Source organism: Peromyscus leucopus, chromosome 2 (genome assembly GCF_004664715.2).
Source record: "Peromyscus leucopus breed LL Stock chromosome 2, UCI_PerLeu_2.1, whole genome shotgun sequence".
Taxonomy (NCBI): domain Eukaryota; kingdom Metazoa; phylum Chordata; class Mammalia; order Rodentia; family Cricetidae; genus Peromyscus; species Peromyscus leucopus.
In genome coordinates, this window is record NC_051064.1 from 19,875,229 (window position 1) to 19,899,751 (window position 24,523).

Here is a 24,523-nt window from a genome sequence, read left to right on the forward strand (position 1 = left end):
ATAGCTCAGGCTTGTCTCCAGCCTTAAATTAACCCATTTCTATTAATCTGTGTGCTGCCCTGAGGCTCGTTTACCTCATCCACCAACTTCCCATGTTGCTTCTTGCCTGACTGGCTGGAGACTCCTCAGATTCCATGCTCCTTCTTCCCAGCATTCTCTCTGCCTTGAAAATCCTGCCTAGCTATTGGCCAATCAGCTTTTTATTAACAATGAGAGTAGTGTACGGAAATTAACATTTTCACAGTGTATGGAAGGATTATTCCACAGCAGATGTTATGTTTAGGAAACAGGCATCAGAGGACAACTTGCGGGAATTGGTTTTCTCTATGATGTGGGTCCTGTTGATTGAATTCAGGTTATCAGGCTTTGGAGGCAAATGCTTTTACCCACTGTATCTCCTCACCCACCCAAGACTAGCTTTTTTTTTCATGGTGTCACTACTTCCATTGATGCTAGTGTCAGCCTTTTTTTCTTTTCCCTTTTTGTCATTTATCAGTGTAAATGCTCACATGGTGAAAAGTAAATCAATGTCTGAGTGTTATGAAAATAGATTTGGCCTTGTTAACACCCTGAAAATTTTCTGGAAACTTGCTTGAGAATGGACTTCACTTAGAGAATTGACTGTGTATAAGAAACATCGTGGAAAATGAGTTGCATCATGACAGGATGAGATGAGGGAGTCCAGCAGAATGTGATGTGTGCTTGAGAAATGGTGGGCAGGAGGAGGGAAAGGCAGAGGCAGAGGCAACTCAGAAGATACCATGGAACTGGGAATACCTTCATGGTGGCTTAGGTAGGTTTAAGTCTCCCTAAGCAAGCTATGAGAGCATTTTTCAAAAAAGTTGAAATAGTGTGTATGTGGATATACTACTTCCCCTCTCTTTCTGAGACGGGGTCTATGGTCCTGGTTGTCTTGAAACTTACTATATAGACCAGGATGGCCTTGAACTCACAGAGATCCTTCAGCCTCTGCTTCCAAGGGCTGGTCTAAAGGTGTACACCACCATGTTCAGCTGTGGCGTGTGTGTCTTTATCAGAGTACTCCAGCATCAGAGGCAGGGTGATCTCTGTGAGTTAACAGCCAGCCAGAGTCACATGGTGAGGCCCTGTCTCAAAACAAACAAATACTCAAGCTACAATTTAAATAAAGTTAGGGTGGCCCTGTTTAAATTTATTAGTGATGGAATAAAAAACAGCAGTGCTGATTTTTCTCACAAGGAGCAAACACACCCCGGCCTGAGACCTGCTGGAAAGAACAAGATGCACCATGACTTCAACAGATGGAATTGACTTCAGAAGGAAACCAAACACTGGGATCATCACTTTTCACTTTCTATGACTTAGTCCTAGCAGCAAGCTCACAGGAGAGATGCCACTATTCATATAGACTGTCCACATGAACCCCAAACTCAATAGCTCTGTGGGAACATGAGTCTCAACTCTGGTTCTGGAATACTTCAGTAAGTCATTACAGAGCACTTTAAGGAAGGGAAACTTAATTATCATGCACATGTGCATGTATATATATACCCTATGCAATCTTTTTTAAACCTTTTAAATCTAATCACAGCATTCAAAAGCATTGCATTTGTTTGTGTGTGCACACGTGTATGGGTGCATGCTTGCCATCGTGTATGTGTGGAGGTCAGAGGACAACTTGCAGCAGCTGGTTCTCTCCTACAATGTAGGTGGGTGATGTGTTCAATTTTCTAGATATTTATAATGAAATAAAAGGAAAAAGGAAAAGTTTGTCCTTTTAGAGGCAAAATAAATTAAACATACCCCCCCCCCGCCCCTTTTCATTCTAGACCAAGTTGGCCTTGAACTCAGAGACCTGCCTCTGCCTTCTGAGTGCTGGGATAAAGCCCTGAGTGGCCCAGCTCTAAAAAATACATTCAAATCATTGCTTCAGTAAATGTACATAGTGGAGTGAAAAGAAATGATCATTACGGCTAACCAGATCAACCGGCAGGCTTCCTCTCTCTCTCACTTTTCATTTTGACACTTTGCAGGCCAGGTTGGCTGTGAACTCCCAATCCTCTTTCTTCAGTCTTTTAGGTGCTGGGAGTACAAGTGTGCACCAAGGCACTCAACCTTCATGAGCTTCTGGTTACGTACGTACTTGCATGCTGCTGCTCTGCTATTTTTTTGGGAATACATGTTGTCAATAAAAATTTTCCATGTTTACTACACAACCATACAAATGTAATTTTGAGTAAAAAGATTTATTGAAAGATAAAACTTATAAATATATCTTAATACAAAAATGCGAGCATCAGCCACTTTGAGATTTCTTTTGTTGCGATCCAAGTTTTACAGGGACATAAATGTGCCATGGTCAGGGAAAGCTTGCTTTTCTATCTTTTGTTCTTGTGTTTTGTACTGCGGGGCAAACTCAGGGCCCTGCACGTGCTATGTGAGCCTCTACATTGAGCCAGACCCCCAGCCTGGGAAAAGGCTTTTGGCGATCAGAGTGATGTTGGGTAGCTGGAATGGAGTTAACATAAACCAAGCAGACCACATCTGTGCTCAACTGTACATCCTTTGCCCTGTGTCACACACTTAAAGCGAGTCATATAGACACACGGGAAGTAGATGCACAGAGGAGAATTTTGGCAGACTAGGAAGGCCCTGAAATATCGATGGGGCTGGGAGGTGAAACGGAGACAATGCATTTCTTGAACATGTTACTATGATACAGTTCCTCCCATCTCAGTGATAACAGGCGGGAGCCCAACAGGCTACCCACTAGTTAGCTATGCCTCAATAAATGACGGATCAGCCTGATAATGCTAGAAAGTCCACAGGTTGCCTGAAAAGGTTGCTGCTCATCTGATGGAATTACGGAGTATACTTGTAAAATCCAACAATAGTCTTACTTATTTGAAGGACTTTAGTAATTTTAGTTACATCAAAAATCTTTTATAGATAAATAGATATTCGCTAATAGAAAACTAACTTTTGATATTTCAATGAGCAAAAGAGGCGAGTATGCTAAACATGGTAACATTACCATTACTATTATTATTGTGCACAATACTGACCTGCGTTGGTGAGACAAGATGTGATACATATAGGCAGGGTTTACAACGTACTGAACTCTTGACAAACCTCCAGTTCATGATGGCCATCTGCTTCTTTCTCATGTTTAACTTGTGGTCTCTGGTAACCATGGATCAGAGCAGGAACCATGAACACTTACATCCAATGACCTCTCTGCCCTGGCAGCTGGGCGCTTGTTCATGGCGACACCCGGGGAATGTGTGAGAGCTTTAGCAGTCAGAGCTACAGTTGCTACGGAAAAGCTGTAAGTTTGCAGAAACGCCACAATTTCAACCCCCAACTAGAGATAGGCTAGTAAATTCAGATATTCCTACTGAGCGAAATGCCCATGTCCAAAGAGCACTGTCATGGTGTCAGTTCATTTGGTCTCCAACAATTTGTGTAGTTACACAAAACTCACTGCCTCTTCCCCAAGGGCACAGCCCCGCTATGTACTGATACCAAGCGTGGTAATGGGGCTTGCTCTCATAGGTGCTGCTTAGAATGTGCGTGGTCTGCATTCTCAGTGTTTACCACAAACCCAGCGAAGCTGATGATCTGCCTGCAGGTCAGTCAGTTCTTCAACCGTTCTCCAGCTACACTGGCACGCATACGCCCGTGCTCCTTCCTTCTGGATCAACTTTGCTTTTAGTTTGTGGAATTCCGGCATGTTGTTTCTGTGACAAAACAGGCAGGCTTGAGTACAGTGTGCACAAAAGAAGGAAAAGTCCTGCTTAGGTGTTCCGTTTGACTGTGTTTCTCAGACAGCCACACTTTTTAATGGCAGTCTTCTAGACGGGATTGTCCTGATGTCACTAGTCAGAGATGAATGGAATGGAATGGGGAGTGTGAAGGCTCCCCCCTCCGACCTCAGACACTCACGTGTGTCATAAAGGCCTATGGCAGGTGAGAGGCTGTGGGCTTCTGATGCATTAGCTATAGCACACTTTTTTTTTTTTTTTAAAACCAGGAAAACAAGTCTGTTGGTTCTTTCTGCTGAACTCAGTTATTTCTTTCATTGGTTTAAATCTCCTGCTTCTTTAGTATAGCAGTAACAAAGTACCTATCCTGAAGTGTTAATAATGCAAAAAGTAAATGAAGCAATGAGAGGACAATTACTAAAATGACAACCATTGGCTTTGATTATTATCAGAATACAGAAGTCACTGTAAGTTTAGTGATTAAAGAAAACCAATAATGATCTTTATGATAATTCATGCAATACGTTTATGAACATATCTTTGGAAAATAAAACTGGACAAGCTAAAAATAAAACACTGGGGGTTAAAAAAAAAACAAAAGAGAAATTATGAAATGCAGTGCATTTGCTGAAGAGGCGTAGTGGCCAAGATCATGACTTACTGTATCTCTGCAGGAGAGGGCAGTTTCCAAACTGCCCTCTGGTGGTCAATGTGTTCCACATTCACCACTGCAGTGTGCAAATTCAGACACTAGACGGTGGTGAGAACCTAAGAAAACCCTAGAGACATTCTGGGCTAAGTGTCTGAGTTTAGGGAAGTGACACTTATACCAGTAGTGACCTAGCTAGGGCTATGAAGAACTAGGGGAGAACAGAATAATCTGGTTTTATTAGAATGAAAAAACAGGTCCAGGAAAACTAAGTTAATGAGATGAGCTAATACACTCTTTACTCAATGTTCACTATATTGTGTTAAACTTAGCACTTGATATTTGACTGATTGCTTAGAGATTTTTAAGAACAGGAAACATGGATACCAGGAGACTCAATAGCTTTCAAGTACTTTTAAGGAGGCATTTATCATGCCATTATTTTCCTTTGAGGAGAACACGTTTTAACAGAAAAGTACAAGCATTTTATTAAGCTGCAGTGTCAGGATGGCCTGCAGATCCAGCTTCTGTTCCCTTTACTACGTTCTGCAGCATGTGAAGGCTAGGTATGTGTACCCCCGACTTGTGAGAGAACACAATACAGCAACTGTACAGCATCCTGCAGCAAGCATGCCCCTGGCACCACGAAACACAGATGCTGCTATGCTCTGGGGACACCTGACGACTCTGAAACCTTTTATTTATTCATTAGCCACCCCGCTTTCCCTCGGGGAATCAGCCCACGGTTTCCTGGTGTTTCATTTACTCTCTGCTACCCTTAGTTTCATCAGATCACATCCTAATTCTAAAAGTGGGACCAGCAGAAGTGGGATCTTCCTAGTGAGCACTCATGACCCTATCAAGTGTCTCACTGTCCCCTCTGACACAGAGGAGGTGGTCCTCCACTTCCCCCACACACTCCTTTTCCATCAGTATTCAAGACCCCATTGCTCCTTCCTTAATAACCATGTAAGCCTCAAAACACATTCTTAACAGAATCACCCCTAACTCTGCATTGGTTTCTTCCAAGCTGCCCTCTTGGGTAACCACACCCAATCTGATGGCTTCAGAGACAGTTTCAACAATGCCTGTGATCCAATGTCTAATTCTTCTTTTAAAAGGACACTAGCACAGTCCGTCTGTGTGAACCAAGACAGAAGCCTAAGGAGGTTCGTCCTAAGATGCTGCTGTCTGTAGTATCTCTCTGCCTTTCTCACTGCTGTGCTACACGAAATTTCATTCATGAATTACTGTAACATCTCCTCATTAATCCTCCTGATTCTCCCTCCACTGGCCTGCCTTCCCTATATGGTAGTCCATTATCCCTTAAAAGCTAAAATCTGAAGCTGAGTGTGATGGTGAATGCCTGTAAGCTGAGCACCAAGGAAATAGGCAGGAAGATGCCACAAGTTCAAGAAATCTTGATCTGCTAAGCAAGTTCCAGGCCAGCCAGAGCTATACTGCGAGACCCTGTCTCAAAATTCAAAAGTCTGACTAGGCCTCTCTCCAAATTAAAAGCATTCAACGGTGAGCCACTGTTGAAAGGAGTGAATTTAAACTCCTTATTACTGCTGAGCTCTCTCTACTCTTCAGCTCTTGCCGTCAATCTCTCTCTTGTTCAAACTACTTCTGACTCCCACCCATGCCGTGGGATTTCACCTCTCTAAAGTGTCTTTAAAGTATCCCCAAGTGCTCAGTTCAGCTGCTCACCTAGGGTGCATGAAGTCCTGACTCCAACCCTCCCCTGACTACACCAGGCCTTCTGGATGCTGCAGGTGAGGTGGATCCACCATCCCCGTCCTCGAGCTCTGCTGTCACACTTAGCGTCACGCTCTCCACACCTTCTCCCTCTCAGAACTGTGCTTCTTCAGCAGGAACTGGCTGCTCACCACCTATGAGCCCATTTCTAAGAGTGGCCACCAAGGAGTTACATGAAATAGACGCATCAGTGATGGGCACCTTGGTTGAGATAATCATACTCTTTATTGTTTCATTCTCTTGTTTTCTAAACATACTCTTAAGTCTCTTGAGGGCTCAGATTGTAGTTTTCACTGACTTATGTAACAACTACCAATTTAGTTTTAGCAGTATTCTAGTAATCACTATTTTAGGTAAACTATATTCTAAAATGAAACTACTAAAAATCTAGACTAAAGTGACTGGTGTCTCTTCTTTGCTTCTGCGATAAGGTCTGATCTTGAACTCACTGTCCTCCTGCCTTGGTTTCCAGAGTGTACCCCCACATCTGGCATTCTGGAAGACTGAGACACTGTACATTTCTCATGTACCAAGTCAATCACTTACAAACTTACTCTGTGCCTGTGCTTGCTACTGTTTGGATGTTACCCACATTTTACTATCTTATGCTAGTCTTATAAAAATTAATGTCCATGATGGTGACTTAGGAGAATTATTTAGACACGTGTTAGATTAACCAGAAGACAGTGAATAGCAGAACCCAACCCAAACCAGCCAAGCAACCAAGCAAGCAACCAACAAACCAAACAAACCCCAAAGGGGACTGAAATTTCATTTTCCAATTCTGAGAGTAAAAGGGGTTGAAGCTAAGAGTAGGTGGTTTGAACATGGGATTTGAGGGCTACACTAGACTTTTTTGGGACAGGACTGTGAAACTTCTGGAATTATATGTTCCATGTGCTTTATTTGGTGTCGTGTATATATGAGTGCACAAGTGAGTTTATTTCCAAACTGAGACAGTGGTGAGAGAAGCAGGCAAGATGCATGATGAACCACATCTGGAAGGACAGAGAAGGTTTGAGGACAGAAAATGGAGTCAGATGTGTTAGGAGAAAGGACCTGCTAAATCAGAGGGAAAGAATGAGGTACCAAGGATTGTGATGCAGCTAAGTGGAGGTGGAGTCCATTGTGGGAAGACAAGGTTGGAAAGAAGTTGGATCACGGAGGGTCATGAAGATGGCATTTTAGGAATCTGAACAGTCCTCTGTGAGCAGAAGAAGCCTGAGCAGGATAATGGCATTCTCAGAGCTCTGCCCTGATGTGGAGCAAGCAAAGGTTGGGGGCACAAAAATCAGTGAGGCAACTTCTGTGTTCTCATTCAGAACACATCCTTATTTAGGCTGACAGCAAACAGTGAAAGAAGGTGAGGAGGAGGAGGAGGAGGCCAGAGCCCACATGACTGGACAAGTAGACCAACAATACAACAAAACGAGGAATGAAAAGCCCATGGTGTATTTTCACAGGGCATGGTGGTCGGAAAGAAAATGGTCCCCAAAGGGAGTGACACTACTAGGAGGTGTGGGCTTGTTGGAGGAAGTGCGTCACTGTGGGGGCGGGCTTTGAGATTTCTTGCTCAAGCTTCCCTCAGTATGACGGTCAATTTGTCTTCCTGTTGTCTGCAAGATGTTGGACGCTTGGCCGTTTCTCCAGCACCAGGCCCCCTACATGCTGCTATGTTCTACCATGATGATAATGGACTGACCCCCTGAAACTGTGAGTCCCCTCAACTAAATGTTTTCCTATAGGAGTTGCTGTGGTCATAGTGTTTCTTCAAAGCAATAAAAACCCGAATTAAGAAGTTAGTACCGCCGGGCAGTGGTGGCGCACGCCTTTAATCCCAGCACTCGGGAGGCAGAGCCAGGCGGATCTCTGTGAGTTCAAGGCCAGCCTGGGCTACCAAGTGAGTTCCAGGAAAGGCGCAAAGCTACACAGAGAAACCCTGTCTCGAAAAACCAAAAAAAAAAAAAAAAAAAAAAAAAAGAAGTTAGTACCAGGGACTGGGGGATTGCTGTGACAGACCTGACCATGGTTCCATTTGGAGGAATTTGGACTTTGGTATTTTAGTCTGGAAAGCAGTAGAATGCTTTAAGTGCTGCTTAATGGACCACAGTAATAGGAGCATGGAAGACAATGGTGATGAGTGTGATCTGATGAACTGTGGTAACCAAGAGGTTTCAGAGAAGAATGTTAGTGTGTGGCCTAGAGATGGTTCTTGTGATATTTTGGTGAAGAAAGTGGCTGCTTTTTGCCCTTGTCCGAAGAGTCTGCCTGATGCTAAAGTGAAGAGGTTTGGATTAATTCTGTTGGCAGAAGAAATCTCAAAACAGCCTAGTGTAGACTCTGTCATGTGGACATTAGCGGTAACTCTAATGAAGATTTATAATGAAAAGGTGCAAGCTGAGCAGGGTAAATTACAAAACAAACATTTTGAGGAGAAAAAGAGTATCAGGAAGTAGAATAGAGCTAAATTCTGTGTTCAAGGAGATAAATGGATTAATAAATGGAATAAGGGGAGTGGTGACCTCAGGGCAAGATCCCACCCAGCTAAGTTTCCAACTTGTTAACTAAAGAAAAGCTTAGAGCTGGGGTGGTAGTGCACGTCTTTAATCCCAGCACTGGGAAGACAGAGGCAGGCAGATCTCTGACTCTGAGGTCAGCCTGGTCTACAGAGCAAGTTTTAGGACAGCCAAGCTTAGGCAGTGAAGGACAGAAAGCTGGTGAAGATGTAATTGAATGAGGGGCCAAGTTCCAGCCCTAGCAAGCAGCAGAACTTGGCAGCTTCAGCCACGTGGTTCTGGCTTTGGAGTTAAGGACAGAAGAAAGGAGTTATGGAATAAAGCCGGTGAGGCCAGGCATGTGTCGGGGTGTCCCTGAATGGTGGCCTAGTAGAGAGGCCATTTCTTGAAGCTGTGAAGTTGAAGCCTGGATTGACTTGGAGAACACAAGATGTTAGAGATGCCAGAGTCATGGGAACCTGCTGAGGAGAGCTGCTAACAGGGAGTGGAACCAGCCCATGAGAAAAGAAGTGTGTTACAGTCAACAAAGATGAACAGAGTTGGAGTCTGAAGAGCATTTTGACATCAGACATGGAGATGCAGAGTTTGGGGTTTGCTCAGCTGGTTTTCAGTCTTGCTTTGGTCCTGTATTTCCTTGCTATGTTCCCTTCCCTGCATTTGGAATGGTAATGTATATCTTGTGCCATTATATGTTGGAAGTATGTGATCTGCCTTTTACTTTGATTTTTATAGGGGGATTACTGTTAAGAGATTCCCATGTGTTTCTGAAGAGACTTTGAACTTTAAAATAAGTCTGAGACTATTCTAGACTATGGGGACTTTTGAAATTGAATGGATACGTTTTTGCATTATGATATGGCTATAAGCCTTTGTGGGCCAGAGAGTAGAAAGTGGTGGTTTGAAAGAAAATGACCCCCAAAGGGAGTGGCACTATTAGGAAGTGTGGCCTTCTTGTAGGAAGTGTGGCACTGTGGCGGTGGGCTCAAGCTTCCCTCAGTATGACTGTCAGTTTGACTTACTGTTGTCTGCAAAATGTAGGATACTCAGCTATTTCTCCAGTACCATGCCCGCCTGCATGCCACCATGCTTCCTACCATGATGATAATGGACTGAATCTCTGAAACCGTGAGTTCCCTCAACTAAATGTTTTCTTTATAAGAGTTGCTGTGGTCATGGTGTTTCTTCAAAGCAATAAAAACCCTAACTAAGGCACAGGGTGAAATTCTTCAGAAACATACCTGAAGAACAGGTAATCACATGACTTGTCCCACATATAGTCATTGTAGATCACTATCCGGAAATCACAGGCTACACAACGCAGTCGGTCACATGCTCTGGCCAGAGAGAAAGAAATATGCATTAAAGATGATCGCTGTGTTTAAATATGAAAATGCAGTGGCATGCTCCAGATAACTGAATAAGCAACAGGAAGGTATGGATTAATGATTGTAATTGTTTGTATTAAAGGACTGTCTATATATTTGAGCTTTCTGGTTGGATGTGGTGGCACACTCCTTTAATCCCAGCACTTGGGAGATATCCTAGCACTGTGAGTTCAAAGTCATCCTCTATATAGTGAATTCTAAGCCAGCCAGGGCTACATTACACAGCAAGACTCTGTCTTAAAAAAAAGGAAAAAAAAATTTCCAGGTTAATTTTCATATCTATGCTATAAAGGTTTTGGATAATACATATACAAATAAATATGACATGGGCATAAAGTGAAGAGTGGATTGGCAGATGAAAGAATGTGAACTGCTACACTGAACTGAAACTGCCTTCCATCCACTACCATCGCTGGAATCATCACTTGTTTGTTTGCAAAGAAGCTGGCATCAGGGCTTTCATCTTCTCGCTACCAAACAACTGCTGAGAACCCAATGCTCGCCCTAGACTCTAGCCAGGTGAACTCAACAGCACCCGTAAATAAGTCATCAGTGTGTCAGAAGACCAAAGGGGCTCGGGTGGAACGACAGTGGGGCACCGGAATCCGGAGCACTGGGAGGAGACGGGCTGGGATTCTGAACAGGGCAGCCTGGACTGCCTCACTCACAAGGTATACTTGAGCATTTTCTTTAAAAACTACTGTGGGGTATTTGAGGGAGAAAAGATCAGGCTTGTACACTGATGGCAAACATGCAATGCAGAGCAACATTATGATCACGTGGACTGCAGGGGCAGACAGAGGCACTCGGTGACTGTTCAAGAGGAGGAGGCGGCAAGAAGCCTCCTGTAGGCAGCAAGTAGTTGAGGCATTATGTGTCCACATGGTACCTCTAAGAAAAGTAACAGATAGCAAGGTTAAAAAGAATTATGAATTGTTGCTGCAGCAACAGAAACGGAAAGCTTCTCCATTTAATATTTAATAAATAAATTCAATGGATACATTTAATAAAAACTAAAAGTTGATGAGTTGTTAAGACGCCCTGGGAGACGAGAGGAGAGGAGGCGAGGGATGGAGAGTAAGAGAGGGAGAGGGAGAGTGAATGAGCGAGTGAGAGTATGCACATGCATCTGCACAAGCATGAGCAGTGAGCACGCATGGTAACAGTGCGGAAAGCGTTCAGCAGCCGGCTGCTGTAGTCCTGTGGACGAAGTACAGTGCAGAAAGCGTTCAGCAGCCGGCTGCTGTAGTCCTGTGGACGAAGTACAGTGCAGAAAGTGTTCAGCAGCCGGCTGCTGTAGTCCTGTGGACGAAGTACAGTGCAGAAAGTGTTCAGCAGCCGGCTGCTGTAGTCCTGTGGACGAAGTACAGTGCGGAAAGCGTTCAGCAGCCGGCTGCTGTAGTCCTGCAGACGAAGTACAGTGCAGAAAGCGTTCAGCAGCCGGCTGCTGTAGTCCTGCAGACGAAGTACTTACAGGCGACAACAAAGTGAAAAGACAAGAGACCCGTGTGAGCGAGCAGTGAGCCAGCGCAGACACTGGCTCTGAGCACAAAGCGCTTTAGTCAAGGAATTCCTCTGTGACTCAGGTTTTCCTTATACATTTTCCAATTTTGCTTTTTTCTTTTCGATAGTGTATTGTTTCAACATATTTTACTAATATACTTTTTTCAGTAACATTTCTGCAACAAATAAAACAAACCAATTATTAGATTTTCTCCTTTAAAATTAAAATACAGGCTAGGCAAGGTGGTACATGCTTGTAACCCCAGTACTTTTAAGGTGGAGGCAGAAGGAGCATCGTTGGCTATTTGGTGAGTTCAAGGCCAACCTGGACTGCATGAGACTATCTCAAACTTTAGATATGTAACTTCAAAACTGGAATAATACTGGGAAACTTTTGGTCTCAACGTTTCCTTGAGAATGAATGCTTAATATTTCTTCTTCTTCCTTTTTTTGTTTTTGTTTTTTTCAGACAGGGTTTCTCTATGTAACCTTGGTTGTCCTAGAACTCACTCTGTAGACCTGGCTGGCCTCAAACTCACAGAGATCCGCCTGCCTCTGCCTCCTGAGTGCTGGGATTAAACGCATGTGCTACCACCACCCAGCTAAAGATTTATTTATTTATTATGTATACAGTGTTGTGCCTGCATGCCAGAAGAGGGCACAGGATCTCATTACAGATGGTTGTGAGCCACCATGTGGTTGCTGGGAATTGAACTCAGGACCTCTGCAAGAGCAGCCAATGCTTTTAACCTCTGAACTCTCTCTCAGCCCCTTAATACTTAATGTTTCCAAAAGTATCAATCACAACTAAACAGTGTTTCATAAGGAACTCCTTTTAAACTGTTAGTGGTTGCTGACCTGGTGTTAGTTCCTGTGGCATTTCAACCCAGTTAGTTGCATTCATAACACTTGAACTGGATTCTGAATGTAAGTCAGGAAATGATGGCTCCCAAGGCTCCCATAACTTGTGTTCTTATGCAGATGTAGTTTATTACATACTCACAACAGAGTGTTAACTTTAATGCCTTAATACATATGTGCAATTTGGCTGAATTATTGCTGTTGTGGGAACCATACTTTAGGTTTTCATGACATTTTGTGTGTAAAACCTCAACCATTATGTTAAATACAGTTTTAAATTTAATTTAAAATTTAGTAGTTTATCAAATCTATTCACACTACTATATTTTCTTCCAAACACTGTCCTATGAGAAAACTAAAGCCAACGTGCAGCTAAGAAATCATTCTGCTGCTATGATGCACTCTGCTAGGTCATAACTAGTGCCAGCCGATGGGCTAATCCAGCCTTGTCAGGAATTTACAATACATTAAGAGAGAACTTGCTTGGCTTGAAGGGGATGCCTCAGCCTGGTGGTGGTGGCAAAACCTTTAATCCCAGCACTTGGAGGCAGAGAGGCAGGCAGATCTCTGGGTTCAAGGCCAGCCTAGTCTACAGAGTGAGTTCCAGGACAGCCAGGGATACACAGTGAAAAACCCGTCTCAAAAACCCACAAATAAACAAACAAACAAAAAATCAAAACAAAAAGAAAAAAAACCGAAAGTAAAGGAAAGGACACCCCGATCTTACCTACGCCACTTGTTAGCGACACCATGTTCCCACTATTGTTCCATTTCCTTCCCACCACCCGGGCACAGGACTTTAATGTCCCCACTTTAAAACAGTCTGTATCACCCTCCATTGGAGCTTAATCCAGGAATAAAATGAACGAAATAAAGAAGCACAACGCACCTGATTTCCTTTATGCCCTGAACATAAAAATTAGTACTTAGTTTCAGGACCTACGAATATTTCCTCCAGAACTATTTCATTTATATATACTTGACTCCTCACTTTCTGATAAGGTCATGTTTCAACAACCCTCCCCTCCCCAAGTTCAAACGGCATATAACATATCTAGTCTATCACATGTCACAACACAAAGCAAGTGTACTGGTTGCTAACCTTGTGACTGAGTGGCTCACTGTCCCTACCCAGTACCCAGAGAGAATCACACTATATACTGCTAGTCTGGAAAAAGAGAAAACAATTTAAAAATTAAAATATGGCTAATATTAAATGTGTTAGCCATGCCAGAGCTATTTATTGTAAGTCAAATATCTGTGAGCATAAAATAATATAAAAACCATGATTCCAATGAAGAATAAACTAAGTTTTTTCCCTGTAAAGTATGGAGGGACTATATATACTAAGGAAGGTGTCTATATGTTTATCCAGCTTACAAGCAGAACTGACCACTTTATGGATGTTTGTAGCAGGAATGCCCAAAATTGAGTTCTTCCACATAACTGCCAGACTGTAGTTCTCAGTTAAATCCCATCACATCTGCACAGAGGGCTAGAAAGTCTTGATACTTGAACAGTTTCAAAATAATATTGGCTGGCCAGGCATGGTGTCACACGCCTGTAATCTCAGCACTTGAGAGAGAGAGGCAGCAGGATCAGGAGTTCAAATTCATCCTTGGCTATATTGTGAGTCTGAGGATAGCCTGGGCTACAAGACGCCTCCCATCGAAACAAAAACAAAGAGCAGCTATAACAGTGAGGGCAGTTAGGCCTTCCTTTTTCACATAACGGAATCTGGCACAAGAATCAAGTTACCAATGGGAGCCCTTGCTTTGTAACAATGTACCCACCGATGCTGGGCACATCACCTGGGAGTCTCTTTGTATCCAGGGCTGGGTAGACCAACAGGATTTTGCTATACAGATATGGCAGGCCTGGTCTTACTATGTAGTCCAAGCTGTCTTCAAACTTATGGCAAGCCTCCTGCCTCACACTCTTAAGTGCTGGGGTTATAGGCATGAGCTAGTAGGCCAGGCTCTTTGGAAGTCATTCTTTTCATTCATTTATTTATTTCTGTGTGTATATGTGTGGCCGTCAGAGGACAAGCTCCAGGAATTGGTCCCCTCCTTCCACCCTGTGGGTTCTGGGGATCTAACTTACATTATGAAGCGGGGCTGCAATGCATTTCTACCCACCGAGCCGCTTTGCCGGCTCTCTGGAAGTTAACTTTCTTATGTACCATGGACATTTATTCCTCAAATTCTATCAATTCTATATTCTAAATCTAAACTCTGACATCTTTTCCTTATAGTCAGTCACACCAGGCCACAGCTACCTTTCTCCTTCCCCAGACTGAGGTGACTACAGCCCAAATGACTCATCTCCTGCAATCCCAAACTCCAAGCCATGTAGCCGTCTGTGGCCCCGTTTCTTGCAGCGGCGGCGCTGTGAAAGGGCTCACGATGTCTGCAAACTGATTTTCAAAGGCCAGGCTACTGAGTGAGGCTTCAGACGAGAATGTCCCTTCTCAAGGGTTGGTGTGTAAGCGCAGAGTGACAGGAATGCTGCCATCAGAGCCTCCCTTTCCAGGCTCTGCTGCAGTCCTGTCCTTTTTCACCTGCTTCTTTGCTGGTCATGTTGTTTTGGTCACTAGCTCAGGGCTTTGGGTGCACATGTAAAACATTTACAAGAAGAAGCAAACAACAGAAAGGAGACTGAAATGGGTTAAGAAAGCAAATCTGTAGTAAGTGAACCAAGCCCGTAAGATGAGAAGGGCATGTGCTAGGAAGGGGCACCATTCTAGACAGGGAGCACACGCTAAGATACTCCGAGGCAGGGGAGTTTCTGTGGGAAAGACAAGTGTTCTAGTACAGACAGCACCCCCTCGGGGTTTTTCAGGGGAGGAAACTAGAGACAAGAGGAGGGCCAAGCACTCCAGTGAGGACAGTCGTGAGTTCAGAGTGGGCGAGATGGAGCTTGGCTGCCACGGGAGCCGGAGACAGGCAGGCACTTCAGCACTGGCATCTGGAAAGCTGGGTGAGGAGGAGCTTAGAGAAGCCGGAAGTGGATGATGGCAGAAATTGCTGTTGGAGGTCCTGGTAACTTGACAAAGGTTGCCTTAGGTGTCACAGCTCTGAAAATGAGTAAGTCCAACCAAGCTAACCCAGGTAACTGAGGACAGACAGCAAGACGACAGCTTCCTCTACGATCATTTTGTATCTCTGATTCTCTGTTGAGATAGGCCTCAGCACATGATCATCTTTCAGTGCTTATATTCAGCAGCAGCATCCGGCTTCCCAGGCTCCCAATGTCATTTTGGTCCTATGGCCTCTCCCTCCTGGATTCCTAAAATCCAAGCTGGCGCTATCCCAAGCCCCACTTCTATGGAATGTAGCAACCCCCCAGAAGTGTGCTCAATATGTAGTCACTCACCATAGTCCTTTCTTCTCAGAAATGAACAAAAATAAACAAGCGTTTTAGAAACAACTAAGCAAGAAGATATGAAGAACGTAGGTGAAGAATGTTGGGCCTCCGCCAAAAACAGAACCCAAAGCAGGAGGGCAGTGCAAAGACCTGCTTACAGCCAGCTTTCTCCCAACCTGTGAAACGGTGATGGAATGGACTCGAAGTGATAGGGTGTGCAGTGAGTGGCATCTTGGCTCGAAGGCTGCTTAAAAAAGAACTATACCAGAGAGCAGGGTCTTGAAGGGAATGGGAAGAGACAAGAAATGACAGGTTTCTATTTTAGAAACATGTAAAGTCAAGCTTGAGAACTTGGTTAAAAAAGACCTTTAGCTTCTCATGTTTTCTGGCCATTTAAATCCGCGAGGCCAAGGCATGGCATCTGCTGTACAGCTGCACCACTTCACCTACACAAGGCACTCCCCCAGCACTTGGAAGAAAGCACACTTGCACACTCTCCTGGTACTCTGTGAAAACCTGGGCAGGACTCGAGTGATCCAAGTGGGGCTCAGAAAGGGCACCAATACAATGAACAATACATACCTAACACGACAACCTTTTTTCTTTAATATAGGTCTTGCTGTGTTGGCTCAGGCTGGCCTGGCCTTGAATTTATAGCAAGCATCCATCCCCAGCCTCCCACATGCTGGGATTACAGGCATGTGCCACCTGCACAGCTCAGCCTTTACTAGTTACTTCCCAAGACTATGAGATGAGTCAGGAAAGTGTCCTTTGACTGGCTAATACAATACACAGCTGTCATTGTAAAGCGGACTGATGCCACAGCAGTAACAACCGTACTGTAATAAAGGGCACCCCAACAGGAAAGTATACTGCACTCCCCACATCCTACCTCTGTGAAGTATGTGTTCCAATCCCACACGGAATGGCGCTGCCACTGAGATACACTGGACTGCAGCTAGATGTGTTCAGCAGACGGAGAAAAATGAAATGACAACAAAAAAAGAAACATGAGAAGTTAGTTTGGTCTCACGGAGTCTATGTTCTTGTGATTATAGTATATGCTTTCCCCTAGCAAGCCAACTATTTCAAGGAGGAGATATTTATCACAGGATCACTCTCTTAGGATATAACCTGCATCCAGAAACACTCAAGGAGTTAAAATGAGTCACAGAAAAATGTGTGCCAATAATGGAAGGAATAAAGTAAATACTAAAGTATGTAACAGAACATTAATTTTGAGGAACCATTAACACTTTTTTTTGAACACAGCAGAAAATTATTTACAATAGCAATAATCTCCAACTTAATTTCCTTTACACTAAGGGGGTCACAGATCCTAACCACACTCCAGATATTGCTAGTGGTCTTTTGTCTGAAGGCCAACTGGTGCTTTGTTCTTCAATGCCACTGTTGTTGAAATGGTAACAGAATCTACGGACCTAGCCTTGAGAAGTCTGCTCACTTAGCGTAGAATTCACCAAAGCAATCTCAACTTACCTTTTACTGAGGCCTTGAATGGAAGCTCTGACAGATGTGTTACTTGAAGAGTTAGATTTAAATTTTTGCTAAAAAACAAAATAAAAATAAAAGACCAAAGGCTTAGAGAACTGCTTTATAACAATAATATTTTAAAATGATGTAAATAAAACATTTGGTGGTATCCTTTCTAGATACCCCAAAACAGTGATCAAAACTTTTTAAAGGCAGGAGGGAAGGAGAGCTCCCTGAGGAATTTGCAAATTACAATGTTTTCAGCCTAAGAAACTGATCTACTGCTGTTATGCACGTGAAGATTTAGTCACTTTATACCTCTTCAGTTAATACCAGGGCTCAGTGATTTCATAGGAAGGGCCTGCTATTTAAAACTTCATTCTGGAAAAATTCAATTGAGGAGGGGAGAAAAAACCAGGCCCATTTTTAAAGGCTTTGAATGGTACTTATGTAAACTAAAAATAAACACCTGTGTAACTTCAGGATTATTAATTTTGATCAAATGTAATGGTATCAAGCAATATATGGCCATGGAAAATGCTGAGCTGCCCAGCCACAGCCATATAGAAGTTCCTTGTGTTCTATTAACATCACGGTCATTAGTAAGCATTTATTACGTGTTAACTGGTATAAAGTAGCAAACATCATAAACCAACCACATACTAGGACCACCACCAGCAAGAGGAAGCCAGACAGGGAAAGGCATCTAAACTATGCACGGACATGCCTTCATTTCGTCTAGTGGCCGAGAAGTTTAAGAAGGAAAAATACTTCACTTGACCATCTCTCTTAATTGTTTTCTGATGCTAGACAGGAGAATATTTTGCTACATCTGTAAACTACAATAGTGTCCATGAGTGTCTTCATTTGGGAAGCATGTCTCCCGCAGGATGCAGGGTCACAACTGGGGCTCTGAGCAGGCAAGCTAATGTGTGCTGTTGGTTCCTGGGGTTACAGTCTGGGTCCACAAGCAATTTACAAATGCAGTGAGAGAGAGAGAGAGAGAGAGAGAGAGAGAGAGAGAGAGAGAGAGAGAGAGAGAGAGAGAGAGAGAGAGAGAGAGAGAGAGAGAGAGAGAGAGAGAGAGCGAGAGAGCGCGAGCGCAGAAGTTGGGGTGAGGAACAATACTTCCAGGACACATCAGACGCCCTCCTGACAATGTGGGTGTGCAAGTCACTCAGATTTCTTGTTTTCTTATCTGATAAATATTTTACATAGACCCGCTCTCTTTTATCCAGTTGGAAAACCAGATATAGTAGAAAAAAAAAAAAAGAGCAAACTAATATAGAAATTCACATTCACTCAGGACTTACCAAGCCTACAGAAATAAGGTGAGTCTGTTAAGACAAAGCTATAGTTTATTGGTACAAATTTACACATGTGCCTTCCTTACTGTACCTAAGATATTTAAGCCTGTGTGTGGATGGAAAGGATAGAGGTTCTATCTGGGAAGGAAGGCAGTAAAGTATGATTTGCTTACATTATATTTTAAATTTTTATTTATTAAAAAAAAGTCCAGCTGAGCATGATGGCATATGCCTATAATTCTACCTCCTAAAAAGCTGATGTGAGCGGATCACTAATTAATTTCTGGGCCATCTTGGGCTAAATAGTGAGACCCTGTTTATGATTCAGTTAGAGTCACAATAAAATCACTTGGAGTGTCTGTAGAAGGTACAGGGTGTCTTACTGGAGGGGGACATTAGAACGGAGGCCTTGTGAAAACAGCAGGGTGGCAGTGTGTGTGTGGGGGGGAAGAGATGAGGAAGAGAGGAGGGGCAGGCTAACCAAAACAGTGTATGAAAAAGCCTCATGGGAACCTACTGCTCTGTATGCCAGTTAAGAAGGACCAGTTAATGTAAAAAGTTCAGAGAATAGAATATAGCAAAATGTCAACATGTTTAGAATGGGTGCGTATGACAATGAGTTTCTCACACAGTAGTATATAGGTGGCTATTATTTTTTGAACTTTTTATAAAGCTAAAATAGATAAACACTGACAGCATTAAAATATCTACAATTTAGTCAAATCCACTGGCTTGGGGAATAACAGTAATGTCACTGTATTCTGGACACTAAAAACGTTCCTGTACTGAAGCCGACTGCTCTGGGCTTCTCAGAAAGGTTAAGTTCTTAGACACTCCCCAGGAAAGACAAGTGACCAACTTGACCTGTGTGAGCTGACCTCTCCACCAGCAGCAGCTTTTCCGACTTCTTCCTCTTGCTGAGATAGTAACAGAGACACACAGAGTTTCTAATATTTTACCTCTACAATCTTCTAATTGGAATAATTTCTTTCCGTGTACTTCTCAGAGTTCAAAGGATTACATCTGGGTGGCTACTGTGCCTTCACTTTCGAGACTATTCTAAGCACCTTAAATAATGACAGAATTACTGTACACTTATAATGTAACTTACAAAAGATTTTTTGTCAAAGTTAGGCTCCTCAAATATCTCATTAATAAGACTGTCAAGGTCATCTTCTTTTTTACAGGTTTCTGTTGACCTGAAAGAAAACAGGCACACACAACATAAACCCTCCCTGGGACTCACAGACAGACGAGTCAGAGAGTTTAAGCTCCATTGCTGGAGTGATAACTCAAGGGCGTTTTTCAGGTATGAAAATACGTCACAACCTGCATGGCTTTGGGACTGACCTGACTGAGGTAACTGGGGATGAAGAAATGACAGGCCTACATACAGAAAGGCTGGGATGGTGGGGGGGGGGGGATTGTGTGCTCTGATGGAGACACACCACCACCAGTGTGGAAACTCAGTGCTTACAAACAGCATGAAGAGGAGGAGGCTGCTGTGGGTAGTTTCTGTATGTGCTAGCTCAACTAAAGATCAACCATTTGTCAACAAGCCTGACCGAGAAGGTCGTGCCATTCTCATGGGTCCGAGGCATGAGGATCCTTGACATGGCCAACCTTGTGTCAATAATATACTTTCAAGACTTCAACTAAACACACAGAAATGAGCTATTTGTTGAGACAAAGATATAACTGATTGGCACAAATTCATATATGTATCCTACTATTATGTATTTATGATATTTAAGCCTCTGTATTATATTAAAAATGAGAATGTACTTTTCTAAAGTATGTCAAGCACTTACACAGAGAATATAAAATATATAGGTTATAAAGAAATTCTAATACCATAAAGGGTTCCATTTTAAGTCAAACAACCCTATTTCTTTCCTAAAGGAGCCAAAGCTCATGTCAGCAAATGATCAAAAACAGCAAATCCCTCTCCAAAGCCAAAGAACCACTGCTACATGTCAGAATATCTCAACTACTCCATGCTCTTCAGGGGAAGCCATCCTGGGATTATCAGTACAAACTGCTGTACATAGAACATCTATCTAAGAGGACCCTGGGCTGGGGATACGGCACATTGCAGAGTACCTGTTCAGCATGGACACAATCCTGGGTTCTAATACCCAGCCAGCACTGCCCACTCTCCTGCCACCCCCACCCCCACCAGTGACTATTTACTGAATGTCAGGCAGACAGTGCCCTAAGGCTTTCATTACATCTATTTTTAGGTGAGGAAAAGGCACTGAGAGAGACCCGGAAGCATGTACAAGGCTATACAGACCAAGGACAGTGCACATACCTACATGCTGAGACAACTGTTCTTACAGTTTTTATGTTGTGGACACTGTAATCACCTTCAGAAGTTCATTGGACTGGTTTATGACTTGTTTTAGAAGATTCTTTGGTTCACATTCTTTAGAAATGTATTGACTTTGAAACTTAGCACTGGGAATGCATCCCTTGTTGCAAACGGTTGATACAATTCCCAGCAGGCTTTGCCTCCTTAGCCGGCCCTGCTCTCACTTTTATCCTTTATGTCTTTCACTGTCTACACTGGCATTTTCCTTTGCTTTAGAAAGATGCTAAAGACTTCCAAGAAAATAACAACAACGGCAAAACTCTTAACCATTCTAAAAAACTGTCCCTTGAAGCTACCACTCATTCTTACTCACAAGTGACGTAGCCTACAGCCACCATTTGATCAGTATCAGTAACCTACATGGTTGCCCTAATTTTAGAATTACTGACATTTGGGGTCAGATATCCCTTGTATGTTGAAAGGGGGTGCTACGGGAAATTCTAGGTGTTTTAGGGTTCCCATCTACCTCTAGATGTTTATAATATACTTTTTTCCAGTTGTGATAACCAAAAGAACTTCTCTGGCCACTGCAAAATCATCACTGGTTTAGAGATACTGACCTAGTTGGAGAGATTTAATTTCTCTGAACTTCAGATACCTGACCCATTGAAACAGTATCTTTCAAACTGCTTTCAGGTCTAAGGTTCTATCTCTGGCTTCATCTCCACATCTCTCAACTATAGTAAAATTCTTACCTCAAATCACTACATTCAGGTCTCTCTCAGTTCTAATCAGAGGATTAATCTTTCAGAAGCACAGGACATAGTTGTGTATGAGGCCTTTAACTTTCTGTTTTTGAGACAAGGTCTTATAATGCACCACTGGGTAGCCTGGAACTCAGAGATCAGTCTGCCTCTGCCTGAGATCAAAGGTGTTCTCCACTGGGCCCAGGCTATAAAGATGTCCTCCTTTGGTTTGATAACATACTGTCTAGGCTCTTTTCTCATATAATTCAAGAGTTTCAAGAGGCACATCAATATTTAAGCTGCTCCTTCCTTCCTTCCTTTTTTTCTTTCTTTCTTTCCTTCTCCTCCTCCTTTTCTTCTTCTCCCTTCTTCCTTAGTTTTGAGACCTGGTTTTACTAAATTACTCAGCCCGGCCTCCAGCTGATTCTTAAGACCAGTGCCACCAGGTCCACCAAATTTGATGAATGAAGACGCAACACCATTCACCTCCCTGGGTGATAGTGGTAACACATTCGGCGATTGAGCATACAGAAAAGACTCAGTAAATGTTAGCTGTTATGATTACAGCTATCGTCTCAGATATGGTATTTTCTTTAAGTATTCCCATCTGTATCATCTGAACCACTTTATTACTATTGCAGTATTTCACTCAGCCCATATCGGTCTTTAAAAGAACACAAGCCATTCAAATATTTTCTTTTTTTTTTTTTTTTTATCATTTTGAACACTTCAACAAATTATATGCATTTACCATTTATATTACAGCTGTTTCTGGTATCCAGATGTAGTATGACCATTTATCGTATTATTTGCAAAGCTATGATTTTAAGAGGTAGTTTCAGTATTTTCATTCGTAAATAATAAAAGTTATGCCATGAGATCAGCAGGTAGTCTGTTCATAAACTCATAAATGGCTTCCTCTGGCTTAGTGCAAACATTCTATACCAGAAAGGAACTGTATTTAAAGCTTGGCTTAGGGTATCGGTTGTTGCTTTTGCACAGCTTCCAACCACTGTGCCTAAGTGTCTTAACACAAATGATAACAGTTCTGATTCACTAGAGGCTTCCTAAATGTGTTAAGGTGGATGGCGTGAGGAGCACGTGGATGGATTCTAGTAGTGTAGGAACATCATGAAAGAACCCATGGCTGGGGAGGATCCACACAAAAGGCCATCTCTTCTGCTCCCAGGCAGTAAGCTTCTCCACGCTGGTTCTAAGACAATACATTCTTTCCAACCATAAAGGAACAACTAAAAACAAGAACTGCAGAGCGACCCTGTAGTGGGTACAAACAGGAGATGGAGCTGTGTGGGCCATGGGCATAAGCAACCCCGCATGGAAGAGTAATTTATAAGCTAATGGAAGTGTATTTTCATAAACATTCCGCCAAATGGGGGTTGGCCAATTGAAAGCGGCCACTTTAGTTGTCTATTTTTATTTTTAGTTCTTTGTCTTGGAGCAGGCAACTCAATACTGAAGAGATGGCCTTTTGTGTGGATCCTCCCCAGCCATGGGTTCTTTCATGATGTTCCTACACTACTAGAATCCATCCACGTGCTCCTCACGCCATCCACCTTAACACATTTAGGAAGCCTCTAGTGAATCAGAACTGTTATCATTTGTGTTAAAACTTTTTAGTAGTTTTTTGAGTTAGGGTTTCTCTTTGTAGCCCTGGTTGTCCTGAACTCTCCATGTAGTCCAGGCTGGCCTCGAACTCAGGAACCCTCCTGCTTCTGCCTCTGGAGTGCTGGGATCAAAGGCGAGAGCTCCCACACCCAGGTAGGTAGTCGTCTATTTAAAAAAGATGCGTTGGGGCTTCTATTTTGAATTCTTTTAGAATCTTTTCAGTGCTTCTCTCGCCCCCAGATTGAATTTTTATAAACAAATGTCATGGTAGGTTAGGTTTGGTGATTTGGGTATACTGCGAAATCACAAGGGCCCAACCAGAGAAGCTACCACTCTAACGCCGCTGACCTTTCCCAAATGTTCGAGGCAAGCGACAAATTTCCAAGATTCTAGTAAGGGTTCTTGCCAATCCTAAATCCTCACTTTAAAGGGCAGTGGACTGATGCTTATTTGTTGTTGTTGTTGTTGAGACCCCCAAACACTTAGGTGTCCACAAATTTCGATCTGGACATCATCTGCGGGGTCCCTTGGAGCCATGGGGGATGGCAGGTAACTGGGCTATTTAATTCAGATGTTTACAATGGATACTTCTTTAATAATCAGGTCTAATCTCGTCTGACCCCTCGAGCTTACATCAGACAATAAAATGGAGTGCTTTTCTACCAACCGGCCTAAGGGTGGCCTGGTGACCTGGCGAAGCGGGGTGTTTGGGCCAGGACACCTCAGCTGGGGTGAGAAGGCTGGCTGTCCCCTCGGGGAGGGCTGTCCCCTCGGGGAGGGCTGTCCCCTCGGGGAGGGCTGTCCCCTCGGGGAGGGCTGTCCGGCCGGGTCTCCCTCCCCCAGGCTCGCCCAGGGGCGGGGGCTGAGCCGTGACCGGAGGGTCGCCTGCCGCCCGGGCCGCGGGAGCGCGCGGCGGCGGCGGCGGAGGGCGGCCCCGGGCCCCGCAGGGCTGCCCCGGAACGTCCCCCCGCCCGCATTAACCTGAGATTCTCTTTCTCCTGGGCTCGGCTCCGGTCGCCGCTGTGGGTGCCGCCGCCGCCGCCGCCGCCGCAGCCTTTGGGCCGCTCGCCCAGGCCCAGCCTCCGGGGGTCGAGCCTGCAGAATTTGGTCTCGACTTCATCCAGGAGTTCATCCAGGTCCTTCGCCATCTTGAATGGGCGCGTCGTGCCCTCTGGAGCCAAGCTGGCGGGTGGTTTCCACGGCAACGCGAGAAACCGTCGCGTCCGCCCGCGGGCCGCACGACCTCTGCGCGTGC

General features: G+C 43.7%; 1 protein-coding gene across 2 annotated transcripts; it reads right to left on the minus strand.

The window, feature by feature from the left end:
• Window positions 1-2,206: 2,206 nt before the first annotated feature.
• On the minus strand, window positions 2,207-24,523 carry C2H8orf37 (chromosome 2 C8orf37 homolog). 2 transcript variants are annotated; one of them, XM_028871561.2, is made up of 6 exons: window positions 24,250-24,520; window positions 19,694-19,781; window positions 17,282-17,349; window positions 16,674-16,739; window positions 9,905-10,000; window positions 2,207-3,719 (listed from the first exon to the last, which is right to left on the minus strand). In XM_028871561.2, the coding sequence occupies exons 1-6, from the start codon at window positions 24,414-24,416 to the stop codon at window positions 3,566-3,568; spliced, it is 639 nt and encodes a 212-aa protein (XP_028727394.1). In that variant the 5' UTR covers window positions 24,417-24,520; the 3' UTR covers window positions 2,207-3,565. The 2 variants fall into 2 exon arrangements, with proteins under 2 accessions (XP_028727394.1, XP_037058303.1); XM_037202408.1 differs by lacking the exon at window positions 9,905-10,000 and having other exon boundaries at window positions 24,250-24,523.

Coding starts and splice junctions, on each gene's coding strand:
- C2H8orf37 (XM_028871561.2), bottom strand. CDS start 24,416: ATGGCGAAGGACCTGGATGAACTCCTGGATGAAGTCGAGACCAAATTC. Junction 17,350..19,693: donor ACTTTGACAAAAAATCTTTT/GTAAGTTACATT, acceptor TTTGTTTTTTAG/CAAAAATTTAAATCTAACTC. Junction 3,720..9,904: donor TGTGATTACCTGTTCTTCAG/GTATGTTTCTGA, acceptor GTTTTGTCACAG/AAACAACATGCCGGAATTCC.